This window comes from Enoplosus armatus, chromosome 20, assembly GCF_043641665.1.
Source record: "Enoplosus armatus isolate fEnoArm2 chromosome 20, fEnoArm2.hap1, whole genome shotgun sequence".
NCBI lineage: Eukaryota > Metazoa > Chordata > Actinopteri > Centrarchiformes > Enoplosidae > Enoplosus > Enoplosus armatus.
Genome location: NC_092199.1, coordinates 5,806,549 through 5,831,942, shown reverse-complemented (window position 1 = coordinate 5,831,942; position 25,394 = coordinate 5,806,549). Strand labels below are relative to the sequence as shown.

Sequence of the window (25,394 nt, the reverse complement as noted above, 5' to 3'; positions counted from 1 at the left end):
AACAGAAGACAGAGCTTAAAAGCACCATTTTTAAAAGCAGCTTTGAAACTAGTCCAAGTTAGCAACAAGTCAGAGAAAGTCGGGCGAAGAAAGATGCAGAGAGCGTTGCAGAAAGTGATGCTGCTTTTTATAATAATGTGCTGTCATATTATGCCGGTACACACTGTATTGCGTTTGGAGAAGAACAGTTGGGTAAGGTGATAGTTGATTGCTCAGCAGCAGCATGTGAATTCTATCTGAGGCTGTTGCTGCACTGGGGAAATGAATGCAAATCTTAGTGAGCCTGCCTCTGTGTGGCGTAATCGCTATGGAGCTGTGGGGTTGAGCTGGCTTCACCACAGTGAAAACACACACACACACACACACACATCCACACACTGAGGCTGTATTCGAAACCACCTGCTACATACTACCACAAACGCATTATGTAGTACTTGCTGCACACTGCTGTGAAAAGCAGTGTGCTGCATAAAACTATCAAATTGATTAATTTTGCAGTATGCTAGGCCAGGCTTAGCCGGTTTTAGAAGGCGGAAGTATAGCACGACTACTGTTCCAGCGCTTTGCATTGTGGGACACAGTAGGCGAGATAGACTGGTGCGATGCATACTGGAGATTTTGTCCGAGTAATTTTGGCATACTGCAGGTTTTGCTTTTGTTTGCATACTACATGCTACATTTTGGCCAAATCAGTACGTACTGATAGTATAGTAGGCGATTTCGAATATAGCCAGAGTCATACTGGATCTTCAACCCCAAGCTCATGTGGTTGACACACTGACATCTCCTACAAACATGCATGTACACATATAATGCTACAGGATTCAGTAAAATCCTCAAACAAGGATGTTTGTTCATACATGACGTGTGTGTGTGTGTTCTTGCTAGCAGTGTGCAAACACTCCTATGTTCTACAACTGGCCTTCACACTAACCCCTTTACACACACGTGCAAACTTGTGCACACATTGCTACACACAGCCTCATTAACTTCCACAAACAGTTTAATAACCTTAAATAAAACCATGCATGTGGTCAGTGGAGCTCTGCTTAAACGCACCATGTGGCTGTTACCTTTCAGAGGCAAATGGAGCCACTCAGCTTGAACGACTGTATTACTAATAGGTCAGTGCCCTGGCCTACAATATTTGCCTTGGCATTCACAAAACAAACCTTTACGTGACACAAATAACCTCACACTTTTCAAATATTTACATTTACGTACTTAATTTAACTGCATGCTTTTGTTGCTCCAGTAAAACGCTATTGCAAAGAAAACTGCAGTAGTGAGTCAAATTTAAGTTTAATACCAATTAGCAAGTATTCACATGTATGTTTAAGACAAAGCAATTGCCTCATTGTACATTAGGTATAGACATCACCATACCATACAATACAGTCTATAGGGCTTTGTAAAAAGTGGGTCACTGGTAGAGCTCCTTCTCTGACCGAACAACATTATCGGGTGTTAGGTTGACAACACTACAGTCTGATACTCTCACTAAAAACGTTACTGTAAGGGTTTTTCTAAATTGGTGCATATGTGGTGTCCGATGGTATAGTGGTTAAGACTCATACCCTATAACCACAATGTCCTTGTTTCAATTCATGCTTGTTGCTTGTCGCACCCGTCTCTCACACCTTTCTTTTCTGCGTCTCTACTGTCACTGTCAAAGAAAAGCAAAGTGGCCAAAATGACTTATTAAATCTTATGTTGTCATCTATTACTGTGCTGTTTTAAATCAGCTACTGAACACAATTGTTTGACCAGGTAATGATGTGACTTAACTTGTCTAAACGGTGACTTTTCTCTCCTCAGACCATCAGAAGCTTGAGAGAGAGGCTCGTATCTGCCGTCTCCTGAAGCACCCCAACATCGGTGAGTTTCTGTACATGTGACCAGATGTGTAATGTGTGGTTCTGTATTGTTGCTCATGCATACAGGATAAGACTAATCACTGAGAATGCACTAATACTGGTGCTGGCATCAACTTTTAGGCTAATGCTATGCTGATATTGGGTATCTGTGAGAGAGAGTTTCCCTAATATTGTTATTCAAAATTAATGTGTTGAGTGTGAAAGTTCATCCATGACCTTGGAAACAGTAGTTTTATAAAATAATCTTAACTCAATAAGGAAAAGGCTGGTTAAGTGGACCTTGAGTTAAAATTGTTGTACAATCACATATTCTGATTGTTTACGGAAACCAGGATGGACCTTTTATCCTGCCATTGAGAAACCCACATATGCTAGCCGACTGAAGAAATCAAGGTTTCTGATATTATCTTAGTACATCATTTGCTGTGCAGGTGCTCCTATAACTCGAGCGACAATGTTCTTAAATCAGAAATAAAACTGTATGATTATTTGATGTTCCGCATGCTGCTTACACAGAGGATGATACGGGTATCCTAATCCAGAAGATAGTTTTAAGATGCAACAGGCAGCTATAAAACAAAAGGGCAAGCATCTTTAAGTTTGAAGATCACTCAGTCGATACAGAAGTTAAAGACTCACAAGTGTTCAGAAACCTGATATAATCATGTAAACTGGGATATAAGAAACCAGAGGCTGACCAGAATGTTGCATTAATAATTCACTGTGCTAATTAACAGCGCGTGTATTTAAAACACAACAGTGATACCTTTTTATTAGATTGTAGATGCTCTAACTTTCTCTTTGATCGCTCATTTTGCATGTCAATATAGCCTGTCTCCAACACATCTGCCGTCGATTATGGACATCGGTAGGCAGAGCAGAGCTTTGGTGAGCAGGCGTACGGGGGATGGAGATGCAGGGTTTTGTCAGATTGCACAGCACACTTGTCAGGATTGGCAGATGGAAAAGGGATCACAAACGAGATGCTTTACATTAGGAAGCAGAGTCATTTCATCTGAAACATCCTGTAGATTTTATTTTCTACAACAATTTATTTCCTTTAATATCGTCTTTAATCGTTGAAAGTTGAACTGAAGCCTAATTCACAATCAGCATATTAGTGGGCACGTAAACATACTAAAATATCTTAATATAATGGCGCTGAGTCTGTTGTACAGCAGAAATGATAGCTGGCATCGCTGTGTTTTAGCCAGTACAACATTACTACTTTGCATTGCTATCAAGATGCTAACAGCTGCTAACTGTAACTGCTAGCTGTGGTTTTTGGAATTTTGTGAGTCTTGTTCATATCAGTCGTGACAAACAAAAGATATGTTGAGGTCATCGCCAGTATTGTCTTAAAACACAAGATCAGTAAACCCAGTCAGGATGAGACGTGACCGAAGGTTACCTCTGTCTTTCTGACTATGCTGTGCTAATATCAGAGGTTTTCTGTGTCGGTGAAAAATGTCCTGCTTTCTTGACTTTCTGGTTTTGTTACTCTAGACCGTTCCGTAACAGTTTAATTGTGGGAATTTGTATTGCAGTGATCATTAAAGCAGCACAATGCATTTCATTATTTAATCGGGATGTCTAGAGGAGATGGGTGTGAAAGGGCAGAAAGGGGGGAAAAATGACAAAATCAATGACACCTTTCCCACTGCAGTCCTTATTCCTCTTTTCCTCATGTCCTAGTTTTCTGTGGGCCCCTCAGGCACTCATTCGCCCCTCGCCTACTTTTCCTGTTCTCTTCCCCTCTCTGTATAGATTTCTCTCTCGCTCTCTCTTGTCCTTTTTCCTCTTTTTGACATATTTTGGCATCGTCTGCATTCAAACTTTGGACAAAAGAGGGCACAAAAAAAGAGACAGATGGAGAGACGAAAGCAGGAGGAGTAGGAGACAGATGGAGAGAGAGCGAGAAGATGGGAGGAGGAGGAAAGAGCAGTCGCTCTTGTTTCTTGCTGCAGGGCCATCCTACTTCATCTTATTATACAACTGATATTCATTTTACATAACGATAACTGTGGCTCCCTGACACTAAACCTAAGCTGTGTCTCAGGCCCATCCTCCAACACCTGGCTCCTGCCGCCTGGATCCTGCTTTGTCATGCTGCTGCTGTTTTGTTATGTTGACAGTAGGGCTGCAATGGTTACCACATAACCGCAGTATTGTTGTAATATGAGCTCGTTACTGTAATCACCACTTTATTTTTTCTATTCTGGACCAGGCACTCTCTTATCTATCAGTAATCAGGAAACATTATTGGTAAAAAGCATTTTGTTTTGTTTTTTGTAAACATAGCATTTCCTAGCCTGGTCCCAGACTTCTGAATTGCTGCCCGCATCTGCAGTTTTTTCAGTTATTCTCAAAGGTCTATTTTAGCCAATCAGAGCTTTGTACATGGGATTAAGAATGAGGACGTCATTTTACTGTGCCAGAGCCAGAAAAACAGTGACATAAGAAAGGTTGCTGTACAAAAATAACAATTTATAAATCACAATGACAGACATTACTTTAACTGCTCAGTTGTCAACTGAAAATGATGTCAACGTGACAGATACGTCAGTAACTACGGACTGGTTAGGGTAAAATACCCCTATATAGGGGCGTCCTAGTAGCCTAATGGTTAAGGCTGTATACTATATAACCACAAGCCCTGATTCAATTCTAGCTTGAAACCTTTATTGTGTGTCATGTCTCTATCTCCCTCTCTTCCTGTTTATCTCTGCACTGTCAACTATGAAATAAAGGCAAAAATGTCCCTAAAATGAATCAAATACATACCCTTACATTAAGTGTTGGACTGCACTTTTTTTTGTCAGCGTATACGTTTGTACGGTGTGCTTGTGACAGGCTGTACAGTTTATCAAACCTGCAACACTTTCGAAACACCTTTTCCTCTCATATGGACTGTCACTCATGTTGTGTCAGATCACAAGCTGCAATCACAGTTGCTCAACGGTTAGTTACAGCGCATGTATCCCAGAGTGTTTGTTTATAAAGATACATTTGACTCATTCCCGACTCATAGTGTGTGAGTTTTAATAAATGGCGGTTAATTGCCTAACCACTGGATGTGCTGTCATATCACTGTGGTGTGGAAAAGAACTCCATACATCAAACACTGCAGCAATCCTTTATTTCTTCTACCTGACTCCTGTCTTTATATCTCTGTCTCACTGCCCGCCGTCTCTCTTGCAGTGAGACTCCATGACAGCATTTCAGAGGAAGGCTTTCATTACCTAGTCTTTGACCTGTGAGTATATTCTGTACACACACACACAGTGACATTTTATCCATGCATGTGACTGCGGTTTGTTTGTGTATGCTAACAACTTCTCTCTCTTACCTCCCTATCCCCCCACCCCCCAGGGTGACAGGAGGAGAGCTGTTTGAAGACATTGTAGCCAGGGAGTACTACAGTGAGGCAGATGCCAGGTAAGTGCCTCACATAAAGCTGAACATATGCACACGCACTCTGCTGCAACCATACAGCGTAATCACATTAAATATATGAATACTCGCTCCCATTTTATGAGTGAGAACGCACAGGCACACAGAGGTGGATATAATTGGTTTGCTTGTATTCTTGTCAGCAAATGCATCCCCCTTGTCAACAAGTGCATCAATATACTTGTCTCTCTTTGGCCACATGCATCACTCTCCATCCTCCTCCTACATTGAAGAAGTACTGAAATGATCAACATTATGATGAATCACCCCCAATGTTTATCTATTATCAGGCAAAAATACCCCAAAAATGTTGGTTTCTGTGTTGTATTATTGTAAATTGATTTTACTTGGGCTGCCGTTAGGACAAAACAAGCAGTTTGAAGACGTAACCTTGGCCTCTGTGAAATTGTGTTGTGCATTTTACACAGTTTTCAGACATTTTGTTGACATTGTGACATTTAAGCTTTCTCTCCTTCCTCTTCTTTTTTCCCCCTGTGGCTGAGTGCTGCGTATGAAGTCTGTTGTACCATTGGATTAGGGGTCTTTGTCTGTTCACGCACACATTAGGGGTGGGGGGGTTGGCACAAACTAAGCCACGTGGATTGACGCAGCCTCGCTCTCTCTAGCTGGGCCCGACCTTTGACCCATTAACCTTTTTCCGGAGACGTGACATGAACACGAGCCTTAAATAGTGGGATCGTGGAGCCTGACACCACAGTGCGTAGGACAGTAATAAGGTGGTCGGGTACTGGCTCATAGGAAAATTTTACAAGCCAACACACTCACCAGGCTAGTGTGAAAACATGCTCACCATCCAGAATTGAGAAGTAATGGTATTAGTAGCAGCTGAATTGACGCCCCCATTATTAAAATTGCTACTTGGATAGAGATTTATTAACTGTGTGGTGTAAGGCCTCCCACACGAGTTGCTTAGTATTGATTGTTTAAGGTACAGTGCCTTGATTATGTAATGGTAATTGTATTGTACCTTTATTTGTCATTATCGATTAACCTACTGATTATTTTCTCTGCTAATCACTTGAGCTATAAAATGTCAGAAATCACAATTTCCCAAAGCCCACAGTGACTTCTTCCCGAGCCTTTTTTTGTCCGACCAACAGTCACAAACCCAAAGAAATTCAATTTAAAATGATTTAAAACAGCAGAAATCAGCAAATCCTCACATTCTAGAGGCTGCGATGAGGTCCTGTTTGGCAACAGATAAACAACTATTAGTAGTTGCCAGTTAATTTTCTGTTGATGGAGTAATTAATAAGCTCTATGTCCTACGTTTTTAAAAGGTTTTATTTTTTCACACTTTCAACAAGTTCATATTTCAGTCACCTCAGCAATTCAGACAGCGTTTGGTCAATTCAACCTTTTACAAATGTACAACAGTTTCAGTTACGTTATTAATAGTATGGTGAATGAGAATGACGTCAGTTTTATAACCACACCGTAATCCACCAGGCGTTAAGAAGACACACTGACACATCATGTGGAGTATATATGATGGATGTTTTGTTTTTTGTAATGAAGGGCAGTGACTGACACACCCTTCACTCTGTCCATCCCCTCTTCTTCTCTCTGTAGCCACTGCATTAGTCAGATCTTGGAGAGTGTCAATCATATCCACCAGCATGATATTGTGCACAGAGACCTCAAGGTGAGTGGCTGCCCGTTGCCGTGACAACCACACACTCACACACACCTCTGCTCGTGGCCATGGCAACACACAGATGGCGCTCTATCTTTCTCTCTCTCTCCCTCTCTGCGTTTCTGCCTTTATCCCTTTTTTATTTTTTCCCTGCGTCCCTCTCCCGTCTGTCTGTCTGTCTGTGTGCATGTGCGTGCGTGCGTGCGTGCGTGCGTGCGTGCGTGCGTGCGTGCGTGCGTGCGTGCGTGCGTGCGTGCGTGCGTGCGTGCGTGCGTGCGTGCGTGCGTGCGTGTGTGTGTGTGTGTGTGTTCATGTTGAGCACAGAGATGGTGAGTCATGGTCACATGGAGGTGGAGGGGTGGGTCTCTCACCTATGGCAAGGAAAAGATTCAAACAGCGCATACGCACATGAACACACACACAGACACACGCACTTGTTGTGAAGGGGGTCTATCATGAGAGAGGAGGTGAAGGCATAGATAAACCTTGTGAGTTGCCAGGACAACCCATGTGACATCACACCACCCATGGAGCAGCGGGGGAGGGCCTTGAATCGTCCTAAAATGCTGATAGGCTCAGATGCAAAGAGTAGAGGAAGAGAACGTCTCTGTCACCTCCAGTTTTCTACTTAACCCAGTTTAAGATGATGATGATGATGATGATAATCCTGGTAGGAAGGACAATAATAATATGTATTGAATTGTACCTTTTCAAGCAGAGACCGCAAAGGTGCAGAAAAAAACACTTCAATGGATGTCTCAGACATGTGTGGGCGGCTTTTGTGTGTGTGTGTGTGTGTGTGTGTGTGTGTGTGTGTGTGTGTGTGTGTGTGTGTGTGTGTGTGTGTGTGTGTGTGTGTGTGTGTGTGTGTGTGTGTGTGTGTGTGTGTGTGTGTGTGTGTGTGTGTGTGTGTGTGTGTGTGTGTGTGTGTGTGTGTGTGTGTGTACGCTCTGTGTCGGAGAATAACGCTATTACCTCGAGCGCTGCCTGTCTGATTTGTTGGCCTTTTATCCTGAGTGGGCTTTTACTGCGGCCATTTATGTCCTACTGCCCAAACAACGGCCATTTAGAACGCTGCCACACACGCTGCCTCTCGCTAAGTACACTTTCCATTTAGCATGCAGTCTGCAGCGCTGCCTAAATGACTCCCGAGTGGTTTCTATGGCTACGAACCCATGCCCATATAAGGCGTTGTGGAGATTCTCAACCACCCATCCTCTTTCTACATCCGCCGTCTTTCCAGCGCTTTCTCACACCTTTACCCCACCCCCACACGAGCTGTGCCGAATACATCAAATATGAATATTTCTAAGAAAGAGCTTTACTGAAGAGTGCCTGTCACTATCTGTCTCTCACTGTCTTGATCTCTTGTCCTACATTCTGCTTCACCGTGTGTGTGTGTCAGCCTGAGAACCTGTTGTTGGCCAGTAAGATGAAGGGAGCTGCAGTGAAGCTGGCAGACTTTGGCCTTGCTATTGAAGTGCAGGGAGACCAGCAGGCTTGGTTTGGTAAGCAAACATAAACAGTGACACACACACATCAAATGTGTTGGACCCGCTACCTGATCTGTTATTCTATTTGGATGTTAAGCACTCAATGCTGAAACATACGAATCACTGCTCAGCTCATTCATACAGTAGGTCTGTATAGATGCACATCCGTCTGTCCACTTGGAAGCCAAAGAATATTTGTGCGAGCGTTGCTTAAGAGGCTCACAGACACTCTCCAGTTCATGCTTAGGCCATTGTGTCTTGGCTAACAGCCGAGCTGCTAGCATTTGGCTGACTCTCCGGCGGGGACGAGATGATTAACGGGTATTTGCTTGTGACTCTACGCTGTCATAATCTGGTCTTGCAGTGGAGTCCAACAGGTCAATATCATGTGAACCATTCACATAACTGCACAAGAATAGCCTTCATCAGAATTTTTAATAAAAGGCATCAGTTAATTGTGTCCTCTGGTTTGTCTGTCGGGCAGGGTTTGCGGGCACCCCTGGCTATCTCTCCCCTGAAGTCCTGAGGAAGGACCCCTACGGCAAGCCTGTGGACATATGGGCTTGTGGTGAGTCTTAAGCCTCACGTTTGGGCAATAAACCTGTTGCAATCAACTTGTTACTTTGCAGTGGTGGATAACAGACATGTTTTTTTCTTTAGTCAGATTAACTTACGAAATACTATTTGGAGGTAGATTTCTTTTTGAAAATGTGAATGGTTGATAATAAAACTAAAAACCTGCAACCCATGGCAGAGAAAAGAATAATGTAGTCTTAGGTTAAGTGTCTCTCTGTATTGTAACATGACCTCTTCCTCAATCTCTTTTTCCCACTTCATTTTCTGTCAGGTGTTATTCTCTATATCTTGTTAGTGGGATATCCTCCATTCTGGGATGAAGATCAACACAAACTCTATCAGCAGATCAAAGCTGGGGCATATGATGTAAGTGTGTGTGTGTGTGTGTGTGTGTGTGTGTGTGTGTGTGTGTGTGTGTGTGTGTGTGTGTGTGTGTGTGTGTGTGTGTGTGTGTGTGTGTGTGTGTGTGTGTGTGTGTGTGTGTGTGTGTGTGTGTGTGTGTGTGTGTGTGTGTGTGTGTGTGTGAGAGAGTGAGAGAGTGAGAGAGTGAGAGAGTGAGAGAGTGAGAGAGTGTGAAGGGTGCAGTGCAGGGGTTTGCTAAGCAGTTTTTGAATGTTTAATAGTGTCCAATTGAGAGCTGGTCCAAAGCTATTGATCCTATCAGGGCCTCCCTGACGCATTGCAGAGGGTGTGTGTGTCTGTGTCTGTGTGTGTGTGAAAGAGAGACTATGTGAGAGAGACAGAGAATCAGAGAAGGGGTATCCTTCTTTCTCAGTCTCTGGATAATTAAGTCACATTGCAGTTTCCAGAGAGACTGGGGAAGTCTCAGGCAGCCTGTTTGTAGGGAATTTACTCTGAATAAAAAAAATATTTAATGAGCTGGAACAGAAGCATGTTTTCTGTTAATCCACAAAGAAAAGTTGCAGTTTTGTTCTCATGTCAGCCTAATTTTGACAAATTAACTCAAGACCTGGTGCCCAGATGGTGTGGATTAAGCAGAAACATGCGGAAGCAGACTCCTAATCAGTCCTTCAGGAAACACTGTATTGTTTCCAATCCGTTTTACTTCCCTCCTTTCCATCTACCACTTCCACACCTACTTGTTTCTCCATTTTTGTCAGTTCCCCTCCCCAGAGTGGGACACAGTGACTCCAGAAGCAAAGAACCTGATCAACCAGATGTTGACCATCAACCCAGCCAAGAGAATCACTGCCGAACAGGCCCTCAAACACCCTTGGGTCTGCGTAAGTACTCACTCACTCACCTAACCCACCTGAGAGAATTATTGGATGGTACAAATAGCTGTGCTGGACATCTGGACATAAAACATACTCACACAACGCTACCTAGAGAAGCCTTCAAATAACTATAATTCTGTGCAAATAGATTGACACAAACACAGAGAGTTTGTACTGTGTTTAATTCTTTGTTTTGTCCTCCTGCAGCACCGTTCTACAGTGGCCTCCATGATGCACAGACAGGAAACTGTCGAGTGTCTTCGCAAGTTTAATGCTCGCCGAAAACTCAAGGTACTCATCCTAAAGTTTGATTTACCACCTTTCTGTTTTTAGACATCCCACTAATTTTGTTAAACCTTCCCTTTGTCATATAGATAATATATATATATATATTGTCTCCCTACTTATCCTATTCATCTCTTTTATGATCGTGTTGAACATAAACAGCTGCACTGATCTCTTTTATATAGATAAAAATTGTGGAGAAAGGGCTGGGTATCGAAACACAATACCTTTTATGGTACTGTAGTGTTGAGTATAGTAGTAATAGTATTAGTACTAAAAGCTGGCGTTGAATGTCTGGTCAGTTCTTCAAATCTGTTAATTCCTGATTTAAATGAATACATTTTTACCAATTTTAGACTGTTTTATTCAGCTTAATTTCTTAAATGACCTTGACTTCTTTTGTTAAATGAAAAAAGTGGGGTTATAGAATAGAAGAATATATTTATACTTCTCAAAATAAGGTATCAAAAAAAGATATTACTTTAGTATGAGCATAGAAACTTTGTAATGTGTCAGTGCTGCTGCTGATACGATACCAAACGATACCCAGCTGTAGTTTGCATTCACAGCCATAAATGCAAACGAATGGATCAAGTAGAAGTTGTTCTTTTTTCCCTCCACATCATTTAAATTCATTTGCATAGAAGAATGTGTTGTGGGACTTGGAGATGTGAAGACTTACAGTTAATGGTGCACCTCCCCACCACAATGCATACAATGTTTTTAATAATTAGATACTGTTTGACAGAGAACAAACAAACCGTCAGCCTTGACTGGATTTTTAGCAGTTTAAAAGAATTGCACTGTGAAGAAGGCAGAGCAGCGAGTCCAGAAGAAAAAAAAAACAAAAACTGAAATCTTGTTAAATAAAACTCCTTGCACTCATTATACCTCCTTCACTTCTCTCTTCTCCTCCAGGGAGCCATTCTCACCACCATGCTGGTGTCCAGAAACTTCTCAGGTGGGTGTGCACTTCGCCCTCAGCCTCCCACGCAGCACATGCAGAGGGAGAGGAGGAAGGAGAGTGGATAGAGTCCTCTGCACCTCTTTTAACCCCCTCACCACACACACACGCACACACTCACCCACTCATTCTCAAAATAACAATATGTTTTTGTGTGTGCACAAGAGTTTGCTTGCTTACAACGTTAAATCTGATTTTATTCCTTCAAGTCACAGTAGAGATAATGTATTGATAATGATGGATTATTATGAGTGCATTGTATCCTGATAATGTGAGCAGGCTAAAATGTGATATTCTGTCATGTACCAGATTATATGTGGGCGCCAGTTACGTCCTTGTCCATGCTAATGTATTTCTCCCTGTGTGTTTGTGTGTGGGTGTTTGTGTGTGTTTGTATGAGTGTGTCCCTCTTTTCTGCTGCCCATGGAGCGTTTGCATGTATGAGAGAGGGAAGCCTAGACTTTTATGTTGGGGGGGAGGGGGGTGGCTGCTAAGATTCTGTGTTTTAATCTCAGTCGACTGAGAGTGTTTTTGTTGAAGCCTTGTTCTCAGCCTCTTAAGTAATTGGTCAGTCGATGGCTAATGATTTCAACCCTGGGCCTAGGGAACCACAGGGGTGCACGTCTTTGCTTTAGCCCATTTCTATCAAATCTTGTGATGTGTCTGGGCTGCAGCCAGCACGCCCTGTAGCTTTCTAGGCCCATGATTGAACGGCGTGAGATAGACCTGCCTAATTTGTACAGCCCCTCCCAACTGTAGCATTTCTGTCCAATAGTGGGCCGGCAGCATACCAACTCTGCTGCTGCCGCCTCCTCCACGGCCTCACTGGCTCAGGAAGGTACGTCCCAGAGACACGCCCATCCACCTCCTCTCCACACACAGTTACTTCTTTGGTTTATAGTACAGAGTGGGACCCCATTACCACCCTCAAACTCCTGCATGCAGCCTCTGCCAGCATCTTTATCAACATTCACACACACGTGTATACTCACCCAGATTTTGTTCATTTAGGGTCTTACGTGTGTGTGTTGTCTTTGCTGTAATGCAAAGATATCACATTTTATGCACACAGTCATGTACATCAGCATCACTTAAGGGTAATTGATTCAGTTCAACCTGCACTCCAAAGTGCTTTTTACATTTACACCTCACCACCACTCAGCCTAGACCCCCCCCATTATAACATTATAACCCCCCCCATTTCATCTCCCAAATTAGTTATGTCATTACTTCTAGCAAGCTCCATCCTGACTTCCAGCTGACCCCATACGCTCCTGTGCTCAGGAGCGGACTGGGGCAGGGGATGAGGAGGGGCCTGTATCCTGGGGGCGGGAACTGACACTGCAGGGGGCCGGCAAGAGCTGGGTTGGCGTGCTGCCATCGTCCGACCTGGGTCTGGTGGGAGGGGAGGGGAAAGGCGGATGTTGAGGAGCTGGGGGAGAGGTTTAGACTGAGACGGATGGGAGTGCTGCCTTTGGTGCTGCTACCGGAGTCAACTGTTGAAACCATCACCGTTGAGCAGCCTTCCTGATGAATCCCTTGAGGTTAAAGGCATCCCATGTCTCATCTCCCCCTCCTGAGGTCTGTTTTAGTACTTTCAAAAAAAGTCTCCGTGCCTCCTCAAAGGAATGCCACAAGCCAACATGGCAGCAAACCTGCCAAATACCCAGTGACACATTACATCACTTATTTCACCACGAACGGAGGGACGGATTCCTTTTGTTTTGAAAGTACTAAAACCAGGCTGTGCTCTCATCCTGCCAGTTTGGGGCGGGTGGTGAAGGTCGGCGATTCCGATGGTGGCTCCATGGATTGAGTACATTAGAAACAGACAGTGTAGAGCAGACTGGATTTTCTGTCACCTTCTCAGACGAGAGAATCCTCTTTGCTCTACAGTGTAGAAAAAACTATCTCCTTAGGCAACAAGGATCTGTGAGTAGGTAGGGTAAAGGTAAAATGTGAAAGAGGAGATGACCTCAGTGGAGAAACCTATGGGGAGCGGGTGTTACTCCTGGAATGTGTGATTGATGCGCTGAGAATCGGGGTGTTTGTGGTGGTTTGATTGTCAGCTAGAGCCCTCCGAATGCGGGCTTCCTCACTGAGACTGGACCAAGTTGCCTGTTTTGTAAGTTTTTGTGAATATCATGTGTGACATCATCACTCCAGATGGGACTCCTCAACCTCCTCCTTTTTTAATCGTCAATTTATTTTATTTTATCTTATTTTATTTTTTGGCTTTTGGTCCTCCGATGATGTCACTCATCACTGCAGATCCTGGCACTTTTTACAATAACTGCTTCCTTGCACATCTCTGTAGAGTATGGCTGAGGCAAGGCTTGGCAGTTTGCTCATGATGTTCTATTTTTTTTTTTTTTTTTTTTTAATGACATTATAGCAAAATGTGACAGAAGTGTGCTTTTGAAGCATTTCTATATGTTTCTAGAAAGGTGTTTGCCTTGCTGCCTTTCGCATGTGGGTGTCCTGTGTGGTTTTATCCTGTAAAATGTTCCCGGGAGATACAACTTCAGATGCTTTCTGATCCGTCCTTCCCTGGTATGTTGCTCGAGTGGTGCAGCGCTCCTACTGTGGGTCATCTTGACTTCACCTAACCTGTCATGAGAAATTGGTCATCATTCTCTTGAGGAGCAGCAGGGAAGGACGTATTTAGAGAGCGTATGAACGTGGTGGCACCCTGATGGCTGTTGGTAGAAGATGTCGCCAAATGAAGAGCAGATGTTCTCCTTTCCTTAGTTGTGGAATGAAACTTGTCTTCTTTTTTTTTTTTATATTACTTTTCTTTGGATGCTGCATGGCCAGGCCAAGATAGAAGCTGCATATCAACAGCCAAGATTAAGGAGCATGAGTTGTCACTTGATATTGTTTGCTGCTGTAAATGCTGTGCCCCTTATCTCCATTCTCTTGTATTGAAATACTAAGCCCTCTCTTTCAACCCTCCCCTCTCTCCCCCTCGTTCCCCTCTCCCATTTCTTATTGGAAGGTAAGAAACACAAGATAAGATTTTTGGAACCCGTGTGTGTCAGTAGAAAAACGAGAGAAAGGGAAGCAACAGACAGTTGAGAGCTCTAGACAGAGAGGAAAAGTGACTGGGGCCCTTAAAGGAAATCAATGATTTACATTAACCCAGCTCATCACAGTCAGTCCTGGCGGCTGTTTGAGTCTGACCATCACTCTTTTGAGATCTGTTGGGGTCTTCCAGACAGGAAATGGATTGAGGAAGTTTACTTTGCTCTCAGGTTTCTCTTTTATCCCCAGATGGCAATGAATGGATTATGATGCTGAATGGGTTTTGCAGAGTGTAGCAACTTGTACAGCCAAGGCAACAAAAAAAAAATACTCAAGAAATCCATTAAAATCGTGCTAGACTTACTTTGACATAAAGGCTCAGGTATTGGGGTTCCATAGATACGAAAAATTGTAGATCCAGTTGTGCATTTCTGTAAAAGTTGAAAAAGACTTGTATGGATTGACATGGGTGATCAATTTTCTACCCGTTTCTCTCTTTCTATCCTTTTATTTTTTATTTTTTACAGCATGCAAAAGTTTACTCAACAAGAAGTCAGATTCTGCTAAGGTAAGGTTGTCTCGTCACCTCTCTGCCCTCTTTTGTTCGACTACATTGTGTCCTGTCTCTCCTCTATAAGCTGACCCCTTTTTACTTTCTTCTTTTTCTGAACCTCTCAGTGTCTCTCTCAAGCTCTCTTTCTCCTCCCTGTATTATGTCGAGCAATGTATTTTTCACACAGTAAAAGATATTTTTCAGAGTTTTAGTTTTTGGCTAATTTCCTGTTCATATCTACAGGGGATTATGTTATACCTCAGGGTTTCTCAACCTTCTGCGGCCTGTTTTTAGATCCCAGAACTCCTGTAGTCTCATCCACAGGTTGAGAAACTCGGTTTAGCAGCTTTTTAAATTATCAGTCAATTCTTTTTCTATGTTGGTTTTGTTCTTTCACCTTTTAGTCTGCCTCAGTCGGAGGTTTACTGCTCTCTTTTCCGAGCAGTCTCACTCATTCTCTGCTGCTATTAAGCATCTCTCTCCCCCATCCTCCTCCTGCCTCCTGCCTCCCTCTCTTTCTCCTCTGCCCCAGGGGTCTCTCTGTGCAGTTAAGTGGCGGAGGCATAGAGAGTTAGTGAGGCAGTAAAAAGGATGATCTAGAGGCCATTCTGTGGCACTCACCCTCTCATTTACCCTGATAGCTCTCAACAGCCTGGGAGCCTCGACCAACATTAGCCCCATTTCCTAAAAGGCGTGTAATTCTAATGCATCTGTGTGTGTAGGTGTGCGTGTGTGTAACGTATGTGTTCACTTTGAGTGTCTGCGTTCTCGTCCCAGCCTTCTACCAACAACAGTAAGAACAGTATAGTGAGCGCCATCAATGCCCTGAAAGACACCAACATGGCAACCAACGCCCAGATGGTACAGTAGGCCGCCGCAGTGTCGGTTCCCGCATCTTAACCCCCCCCCCCCAATTATTTGCATAGTAGCCCGTTGTGCCCGTCATCCTCCATCGTCATAGTCACTGCTTGTCATCCTTCATCTACCATCCAGGAGGTGTTAACATTTCCTGTCCCAGCAGTTCCCATCCTCTGGCCATCTTTACCCCCCCCCCCAAGGTGCACATGTGTTCCTTGATCAAAGCAGAAAAGACACTTTTTTTGGAAATTATTTAACATGCTTTGGATCAATTACTTTGAATCTCAGGCAGCACATGTGCACCTTTTGGATTTCTGAGGAGCATGAACTTGTCTTTAGGGTTATATGCCTCTAAAGTGGCAGCACAGAGAACTCTTGAGTCCTGGTTTAGAGAGTGCTGATGTCTGAGTAGAGTTTAGTCTCATCGTGTAATGGCCTCTGTGTTAGTCGCTTTTCTACCTGCTTAACCAGATATCCCCTAACTTTCTCGCTAAAGTCAACACTGCCTTGCAACCATCTATCCTAACATCTTACTTTACTCATCCAAATTTTTTAGCCATCCAAACATCGTTCTCACCTGTTTATCTTGTCACCATTAACGTTCCCATCGACATCCTTAGCTTACTGCCTAACTTTTATCGCTGTGCTCTTATCCGGTACTAGCATGTTGTGATTTTAAGATGCTTTTACTAGCATGCATTACATATAACATCTTGTACTGATATGGTTGCATAATGCACTGTCTGGTCCGGTAAGGTAGTGCTTCTCAACTGGTGGTGCAGGACCCCAAAGTAGGCCGTGGGTAGGCCTGGGAGATAAGGCTGAAATCAATATCAGAATATATAATATAATCACAATATTTTAACCATAGATTTTGTATGTTATGGCAAAATCACTTATAAATTTTATGTATTACATCAGATAAAACAATTAATTGATTAGTCAATCGACCACCAGATATTTTCATTATCAATTAACTGTTTAACTTGAGGAAAAATGCCATCTATTCTCAGGTTGCTGCTTCTCTTATGTGAGGATTGGCTGCTTTTCTCCCTGTTTTTATATAATTTTAAACTGAATATTTTGGGGTTTGCATAAAACAAGACATTTGAAGATGTCACCTTGGATTCAGGGAAACTGGAATTGAGAGAAATTGGGATTTTGCACTATTTTCATTACATTTTGTAGACGAAATGATCAAAAATGTATTAATTGTAATTTTCATGTGAAACAAAAGACTCGTCTTTTGGCTTTTAATCACATTTTTGTTATAATTTCATTAATTTAGCTTAAAGTCAATAAGTCTATCAACAGGAACTTAATTTGCAACAATCTTGATAATCAATTCATTTGTTTTTTTTTAAGCAAAAATGCCAAAAAGAATTAACTGGTTCCAGCTTCTCAAACGTTATTTGATATCTTCTGTGATAGTAAATTTGAATACTTCTGGGTTTTGGATAGTTGGTCAGACCAAACAAGCAGTTTGAATATGTCAACAATTAATCTGCCAATTATTTTATCATTTAATTGTTAGTTGTAGCCCTAAACGATAATATTGAATCATCTCCCGATCCTAGCCATATCAATTTATAGGACAAACCAGCTACTAGGAAGGAGATGTTGTGTTCGGTTTTGACCCCACGGCTGAGGTTAAGTATGGTGCGCAGTTTAAAGCCAGTTGAGAGGCATTGGTTCAGGATTATGATGTGCTGGACTAACCGTTCTGTTCTGCATCACAGGAATCTCAGAGCACAGTGGTGCACAACCCTCCTGATGGAGTCAAGGTGAGATGTGTGTTTTGTCCGTCTGAAAGCCCGAGCTTCACCCGGCTGCTTCACTTCTCGGGCCTATTGGACGAGAAGCCGGCTGTGTTAATTTCAGTATCTTTCTGTTCGTCTCTCTGCACTCCAGGGATCAACAGAGAGCAACGCCACCAACGACGAGGAGGAAATGAAAGGTAGGAAAGGTACTCAAGTGTTTTATTCCCTTTTTCCTGTTCTTATCCGCTCTCTCTTTCTCTGTCTCCCATCTAGTGAAGTGTGTGTATTTGACTGTAGTGACTGGCAGGTGTGCTGAGATACGACACGTGTCTCTCACACTCTTGACTGTGTGCCTGTGGTGTGTGTATGTATGTATGTATTTATTGTGTGTCCGGCTGCAATTTGTGTGTGTGTTCTAGCGGACAGTTCGGCGCTGAGTCAGAGCAGCGCCACAGAGGAGATGCCCCCACTTCTGCCCTCACCTCAAAGCTCACCTGCCAGTAAGTTTATCCATGGCAACCAGAAGCTATATGGTCGCCACTGGCAAGGACCTAACACCCCCACCCACCCACCCCTCCCCCCACTCCCCCCCTGGCTTTTTGTAGTCACTGGCAATGACGTCTTACATCTTTGAGCTCCCTCACTCTGATCCACCAAGCTTTTTTTGAGGGTTCCCACTGGTTTTGGAAAATGTGGAATATTTTTTTCCCCCTATGTTTCTTTGTTTTTTAATTTTATAGACTTCATTCATGGAAATCCAGACAATTCTTAAGGAAAACTCGGGGAACATCATAGATTTTAAATATTGATTTGATTTGATTTATGTAAAGGTTAATTGCAACTTGGATTGTCTTCATTCCAATCGGTAATAATAACATTGTACTCGAAGGTCTCTAAAAACAAGTCAGAGGAGAAACACAAACAGTCAGACAAGTTTTAAACAAACACCCGGGGCTGTTTTCTTTGTACACGAGTAACCAAGTTAGCTTGATTTGAATATTGATGATCTGGCTCTTCAAAGCTGGTTTAAAAGTAATCTTATTCACAGTTAGCTGGTTCATGACCGAAACATTTTAGAGAAAACCCTCATATACAAACCCATTTTTAGATACAAGTGACTACTTTTCTTAGAGGTATTATGATTTAAATGAGAACACGTAGATTGTTGAGAAACCATTATGAGTTAAATACTTGTATACTTATATGATAAAATACATTACAAAATAAACCCTTGAAAAAACAACCAACCCTTAAAAAGTCAGACATAAACTCTGTTAAAAGACTGATAGAACCAGAAAACATGACCAAAATAAACAGGATCATGTTAGCCTGGATTATTTAAAACAAGAACAGGGTCCCAGTTCAGATTTTATTTATTACTGTAGTTGGAATAATGTCAATAATGTATTTAATGTGGATCGGTCACGTTCCTCGACACTCAATCTACTTAATAAGGTCAGTATCGGGATCAATAAATCCCTAGTTTACATCATGATTGCCTGGTTTGGTTTTTTTTGCCCTGTTGTCCTACAGCGATGTCACAGTGTATCTCGGCAATAACTTTGAGTGCAATGTTATCATAACTAACAGGCCCAAACTACAAAAATAAGACCCAAGTTGTAATAAACCGGACTTTTCCTTTAAGCGGGATGCATTACGAGAATAAGTTTTACACACTAATTGCAGATGGTCATTTCCTGCTGTGTATATCTATTACACTGTACATTGTGTGCTCAGTTCTTAAGAGTAAGACTGCACCTAACTACCTGGTGCAGCCTCACTGCATCACTACCTGGACGTAACTTCACTGTGCTCAGAACTTTTTTTTTAAAAAAACCCAGCAAGGACTAATTTTGTAGGTCACAGAGGCACTCTGACCTAATTATGGAAAGTCATAAAAATAAAGAAATAAAAAGTTGGCGAATTTTTCATCAGGGCCACTGTGGGAACCCTGAAATGTGTGTGTGAGTGTGAGAGAGCGAGAGAGAGAGAGAGAGAATGTGTTTCTTGGTGATCACTGCATCTATCCCCCCTTCTCCTCCTAATGTGACGGCTCCAGCTGGAGGAAGCCTTGCTTATCTTTCAGCTGGGCGTCCTAAATCGGCCTCCCAGTCTGACAGGCCCTGCTGCCTGTCTGACTTTACTGGAGCCACGCACACCATAGAGCATCAGGTCTCTCTTTGTCCTCACATTTTCTCCTCCTCCATTCTCCTCCACTCTAATGCTTTATTCTCTGTCATGTTCTCTTTAATCTTTATTCTCCATTTCTCTCTAATACGCCATCCTTCGCTACATCGTTATCTCGCCTCTTTTCTCTCACAAATCCCCACCCCCCCACCTCTGTACTCTAATCTCTCCTGTCGTCTCCTGACCTCTTGTCCTCGCCTCCTGCTCTCGTCAGACGCTCCTGCACTACAGGACAGTCTGATCTCTCTTCCTCTTCAGTCCTCTCCTGTCTCCTCTGTCCACTCCCTCCTTCCTGAACATGCTAAGTGTCCCCACAGGCATAACATGAGCTAATAACAAACAATGGCTTCGATCCTCTCTGCTGGGTGCTGCTGTTCATCGGACGAGGCTTTTGTTAATGTATACGAGCATTAAGAGGAGAGTAGATGTGAGCAGAGCAGGCAATTAAATGACTTCCACATCACACAACATCACAATCAGAGCTGTACTGATCTCGCTTCCAGCTGCCATCCTGTCCTCATGTTACCCATCTGCATGTCTGTCACAACCCCCACACTAACTCTGCAGTGTTTCTCACTCATTTTGCTAAACACTCACTAACCAGCTTCGTCTCTCGTTCAGTTTTGCCTCTTTATTTTAGTTTTACTGCATGATCTGTGTGTGCACGTTGTGTGCGTGTGCGGATGATCACACGTACGTTTCCGTCATACTTGTCATCCATGTCATCCATCCACGTGTTTGTGTTTGTTGACCATCCGTTGTGTGTTTCAGTTCCACCGCATGACGTAAAGCGCATGGCATGGAACAGCACAGGCAACAGCTCCTGCCCTGACTCTGAGCTCTCACAGTCCTCCATGCCAGCCGCTCCGCTAGGGAGCAACACTGTCGCTGCTATAAACAACACTAAGCAGAGTAAGAACACAGTCTTGACTAACTGACCTCAGCTTTCCTTTGCCGTCTACTCGCTGTAGCTGTTGCACACTAAAAGCTTGCATCTCAGGAATAAAGAAAGCAGTCATAGTCGGGTGTTTAAATCTTGAGAATCTTAGGTGGGATGGTTTTACTTCTTTCGTGGGTTCTCTCCTATTTGAAGACTCGAAATGAGACAAATAACTCCACGTTATCGGACCAATAACGGTTGATTTGACTGTTATTGTTCAGGTTTTTAAACAGTGGCAAGTAAAGAAAAAAATGGCTTAATTTTACCAAATGACTTGCAGAAGAATAAGATTGGTGTTATTCTATATTTTTCTTATGGTCAACACGTCCCAACAGAAGACCAACCAACAATCTTTTAGCCGGTCTCTCGTCACTTTCTGACTTCTCTACCTCGTCTGTGGCCCAATTTACAGAAGGCGTAAATCTTTAAAAATAGCTCATAGATATGATATATATGTTAAAGGCCAAGTAATGTCCTCAAACAGCTGGACACTGTAGTTTTCAGCAAACGTTACAGAAACAGGAGTAAATTGTGCGTTTGTTTGGGACTACTTTCAGCCGTGAATGAATACACATTTGGTGCTCTACTTAGAGCAGGACGGTGTATGTGGGACTTAACCTACAGTATCCATGTTCAGTGGACAACATGTCACCCTCTGCAGCAGTGTGGCTCATTGAGGTGTTTTTAATATTTTTTGAACAACAATGGAGCTTTTTGGCACAGAGGAATAAAATACAGGCTTTGGCTACACAGATAATACTTGTTTCTTGGATTAGTTCATTGTTGGTTTTGGTCTTTTCTTGGGATTTTGTTAAAAAGATGAAAAATATAGAATATCACCAGCTTCATCCTTGTTAAGATTGTCTTTTTGTCGATGTGGTTTCATTGATGTTTTAAATTGTATGTGTAATTTGTGGAAAGGTTACAGGCACTTCTCAGGCAACAGGATACTACTCACTAATATTGATAAACAGTTTTTGATAAACATTTAAAGGTCATTTTGCACAACTGTGGTTTTGTTTGCTGGGAGACGGAAATGTGGGACAAACATTTTCTCTACTGACGTGATTAAAATCCTGTTAGTTTTATTTATTTATTAGTAAACGTGTTCAGAAGCAGCTGTAAATATAACACAATATAAATCCTATCAGCTTCATGTTTTGTCTTGTTTTTGTCAAATTAATCTTATGTTGTTTACAAGCGGACTTGTAGTTTTTGTTTCGGTGGCAGCGTGTGCTCACACAGCAGAGAGTAGCGTTTAGTCAGTTTTTGTGCCGCACAGAAGGTGAGAAGCAGAGCGACAGACAGTGATGAGGTCGAGCCGCCGTTAGGAAACTGCTTCGGACCGAGTGGTGAGGTTAAAGAGGAGCGTCGAGCTGTAGCCACAGAGGGAGAGAGCCTGAAGGAAGGCAGGAGCTGAAGTGATGAGAGAAAATGTCATCAAGCAAAACCACCACGTAGTTAATTGTTGTCTCACCTTCCAACTGGCTTCCCACCATTTACCATCTGTCTCTGTCTGTCTCTCTCCCGCTCTGTCTGTAGCTCGTAAACAGGAGATCATCAAGATAACGGAGCAGCTGATTGAAGCCATCAACAACGGAGATTTCGATGCCTACACGTGAGTATGATAAAAAGCAGTGAATGAATTGGGGAGTCTGTGCTTTCTGCAGGAAGTTACATGTATGTGATGCTCTAACAGCCTTCTTCAGAGTTGTTCTGCTCTAATGTCTCTGTATTTTCACCCACTCTTACTTTCTCACCGTCTCCTTTTCTTCCTCATTGCACCTCCTCAGGAGGATTTGTGATCCTGGACTCACCTCTTTTGAACCCGAGGCTCTGGGGAACCTGGTGGAGGGCATGGACTTTCACAAGTTCTACTTTGAAAACTGTGAGTCTCCTCTTGTACAGCGCACACACAATGCATTCGTCTATTTTAATCTGCCTACAACACCAGCGAGGTGAAGCTTCGTCTCAGATAGGAGGAAGATGACCGGAAAGTGTGGTCAGTTTTGAGGAATTATGAAGTAAATTTGTCATTTTTTCCTAACAGCATCTGAAAAGTCCCGATGTAGTAAATTTCACACTTACAGTGAACTTTGCTGATTTATCATTTGGTTTATAAAACGTCACAACAAAAGCTCTAAACCCAAAGATATTCAGTTTACTCTAAACATAAAGCAGGACATTTTCACATTTGAAATGCTGTAACTAGCAACTGTTTAAATGACTTATTGATCATCAAAATTGTTCAATTCATTTCCTGTTGATCGACTAATTGATTAATCGAATTGTTTCAGCTCTACTGCTCGATACTGAACTTTGACATGGCAGTATAGTTTTTTCTACTTTTTTCCTCAAAACACAGTTGAGTGTTTTGAATTTGAATACATCAGCTTTCAAATGATGTGCAGCAGTTTCCCTTTGTGGGTTTCCTTGTGATTTATATTTCTCCCTTTTTAGCTTGAGCAGCCATTACTTGTGCATGCATTTTTAAATGACTCATCAGTTTAAACTGGTATCGTTTGTAGTAATAATTATACATTTGATTTTAAGAATCTTTCATGTAACCCAAGAACACTTTACATACAAGAAAGACGCAACAAAACTACAGTTACAACAGTTACAGTCTGGTATCTAAGGAAACATTTTGTCCGTCTCTGTTTTATCCAGTACTGAGCAAGAACAGCAAGCCCGTGCACACCACCCTGCTCAACCCACACGTGCACCTGATCGGCGAGGATGCCGCATGCATCGCCTACATTCGGCTCACACAGTTTGTGGACACCACGGGCCGCCCTCGTTCCAGCCAATCAGAGGAGACCAGGGTTTGGCATCGTCGCGATGGCAAGTGGCTCAATGTTCACTTCCACTGCTCAGGAGCGCCTGCTGCACCACTACAGTGATCAGGTACCCGCAACACACACACACGCACACACACACAGTTTCACACAAATGGAGAAAAGCAGCACATTTTAAAGCCACTATGTGTTGAATTTGAAAATTCCTGGCTTTTGAATCACAAATTGTGTCTTAAAGGAAAGATTCTGGTTTATTACAACTTGGGTCTCATTTTCATACGTTTCATACCATTAGTTCTGTCAGTTATGATAACGTTTTAGTGGGAACACGGCCGCATCACTACAATTGAGTGAATAAGTCTGTGATGTCTACAACGGACGGTTTGAGAAATAATTTTACTGTTCGCCTTCACTTGCTCCTCTAAATAAGTTTGGCCTTGGAGCTTAAGAAGCTGCCATGTAATCGCAGCGTTCCCGGGTCAAGTCCCCCCTCGTTCTCGTGACATTTCCTGTCAGCTTTCTACGCTTTATACGCTGCTTATAAAGGCAAAAAATACTTGCCTGGTCGTCTGGCTGCTGGTGTTTCTTGTCCCGTCTGACTTCTTTTTGGCATTGTCCTGCATCTTTCCCACATTTCAGCAACGAACTCACTGAGTACGAAGTTAATTATAATAATAAAACGTTTTTACTGATAGACACAATGAACAGAACTATGAAAATAAGATCCGGTAATGAACTGGAGTTATTCTTGCTACCACTGAAGCGTCTTGTCAAAACAAACATTAATTTCTATCCTCTCCCCGCCCCCCTCCAGTGGTCCTGAGCCTCCAGTCTACTGGAGTGTGTGTTTTGGGGGGCAGTTTTTTTCAGCAAGCGTGTTTAAGAGGCACGTCCTCTGCGTGGATTGGCTAGTGCCAGGAGCCCGGCCGGGCGAGATCGCATCCCTCTCCACGATACCAACCAATCCTGTCCCCCCTTTGACCTGCTGGGGGCCGGCTGAACACAAGACACCGCCCCCATGGGATGATGCATGCATCTGGCGCCTGATTGGAGGGCGCGTCTTTGCCCTCTATCCCTCCCCTGGCAGCCATCTTTTTTCTGCCCGCGCGAGATGAGACGTCCTGCGTGAGGAGAGGATTTACAGTTGAACTTGTGACAGTTTATGAGTATGAGTTATGAATATGCTGTGTAAATTATGACTAGATGTACCAGAAACCACCAAAACCCAACCAAGCATTTATATTCACTATCTAATAAGGGAGGAACAGAAGGGAGTGTGAGGTTTAGCAGCTGAGATTTTGGAAACATTTTTGGCATTCTAGGGATTACCGGGTAGAAAGTGTTGTTGCTCGTGACCCGGACGTTGATGTAAAGATGTAGGGAGAATTTCCCCAACTGAATTCTAGAGGGGGAAGAAAAATCAAGTCGGCTCAGTCGGAGAACTTGATGACGAGAGAAACTTGATATCAAAAACATGAAGCACCAAAGTGTAGAACTTTAGGCTTTTTATGTGTTCATGTGTTTTCGTTTGTGTGTTTGTTTTTTCCGTCGGAACGGAAAATCGTGTCGTTGTGGGATTTTTGGGGTGGGCAGGGCGTCTGATTTGAGGTTACATGTTTTGTTGTGTTTTTAGCGTCCTGTTCCCTTCTGCGTTCCTGTGAAGAACCGGAGCCATTTCTTTTGTTGTTGTTGTTGTTGTGTTTTGTTTTGTTTTTTGTCTGACTGATCCTA

The 25,394-nt window shown here is 42.8% G+C and overlaps 1 protein-coding gene across 3 annotated transcripts in view; it reads left to right on the top strand.

Moving 5' to 3' along the window:
- The window catches only part of LOC139303165 (calcium/calmodulin-dependent protein kinase type II subunit gamma-like), a 31,989-nt gene extending 6,595 nt beyond the window's left edge, over positions 1-25,394 (top strand). Inside the window, exons 3-23 of one of the 3 annotated variants that reach the window (XM_070926890.1) lie at positions 1,819-1,878; positions 5,079-5,133; positions 5,250-5,315; positions 6,924-6,996; positions 8,393-8,495; positions 8,965-9,048; positions 9,328-9,422; positions 10,178-10,300; positions 10,502-10,585; positions 11,498-11,540; positions 12,319-12,381; positions 15,095-15,135; positions 15,898-15,981; positions 17,718-17,762; positions 17,890-17,935; positions 18,158-18,238; positions 20,697-20,837; positions 22,408-22,483; positions 22,659-22,753; positions 23,536-23,772; positions 24,478-25,394. In XM_070926890.1, coding sequence (XP_070782991.1) covers positions 1,819-1,878; positions 5,079-5,133; positions 5,250-5,315; positions 6,924-6,996; positions 8,393-8,495; positions 8,965-9,048; positions 9,328-9,422; positions 10,178-10,300; positions 10,502-10,585; positions 11,498-11,540; positions 12,319-12,381; positions 15,095-15,135; positions 15,898-15,981; positions 17,718-17,762; positions 17,890-17,935; positions 18,158-18,238; positions 20,697-20,837; positions 22,408-22,483; positions 22,659-22,753; positions 23,536-23,768 — 1,691 coding nt within the window. In that variant the 3' untranslated portion in view covers positions 23,769-23,772; positions 24,478-25,394. The remainder of the gene's footprint in view (positions 1-1,818; positions 1,879-5,078; positions 5,134-5,249; positions 5,316-6,923; positions 6,997-8,392; positions 8,496-8,964; positions 9,049-9,327; positions 9,423-10,177; positions 10,301-10,501; positions 10,586-11,497; positions 11,541-12,318; positions 12,382-15,094; positions 15,136-15,897; positions 15,982-17,717; positions 17,763-17,889; positions 17,936-18,157; positions 18,239-20,696; positions 20,838-22,407; positions 22,484-22,658; positions 22,754-23,535; positions 23,773-24,477) is intronic. The other 2 variants (XM_070926891.1, XM_070926892.1) reach the window with 2 other exon arrangements.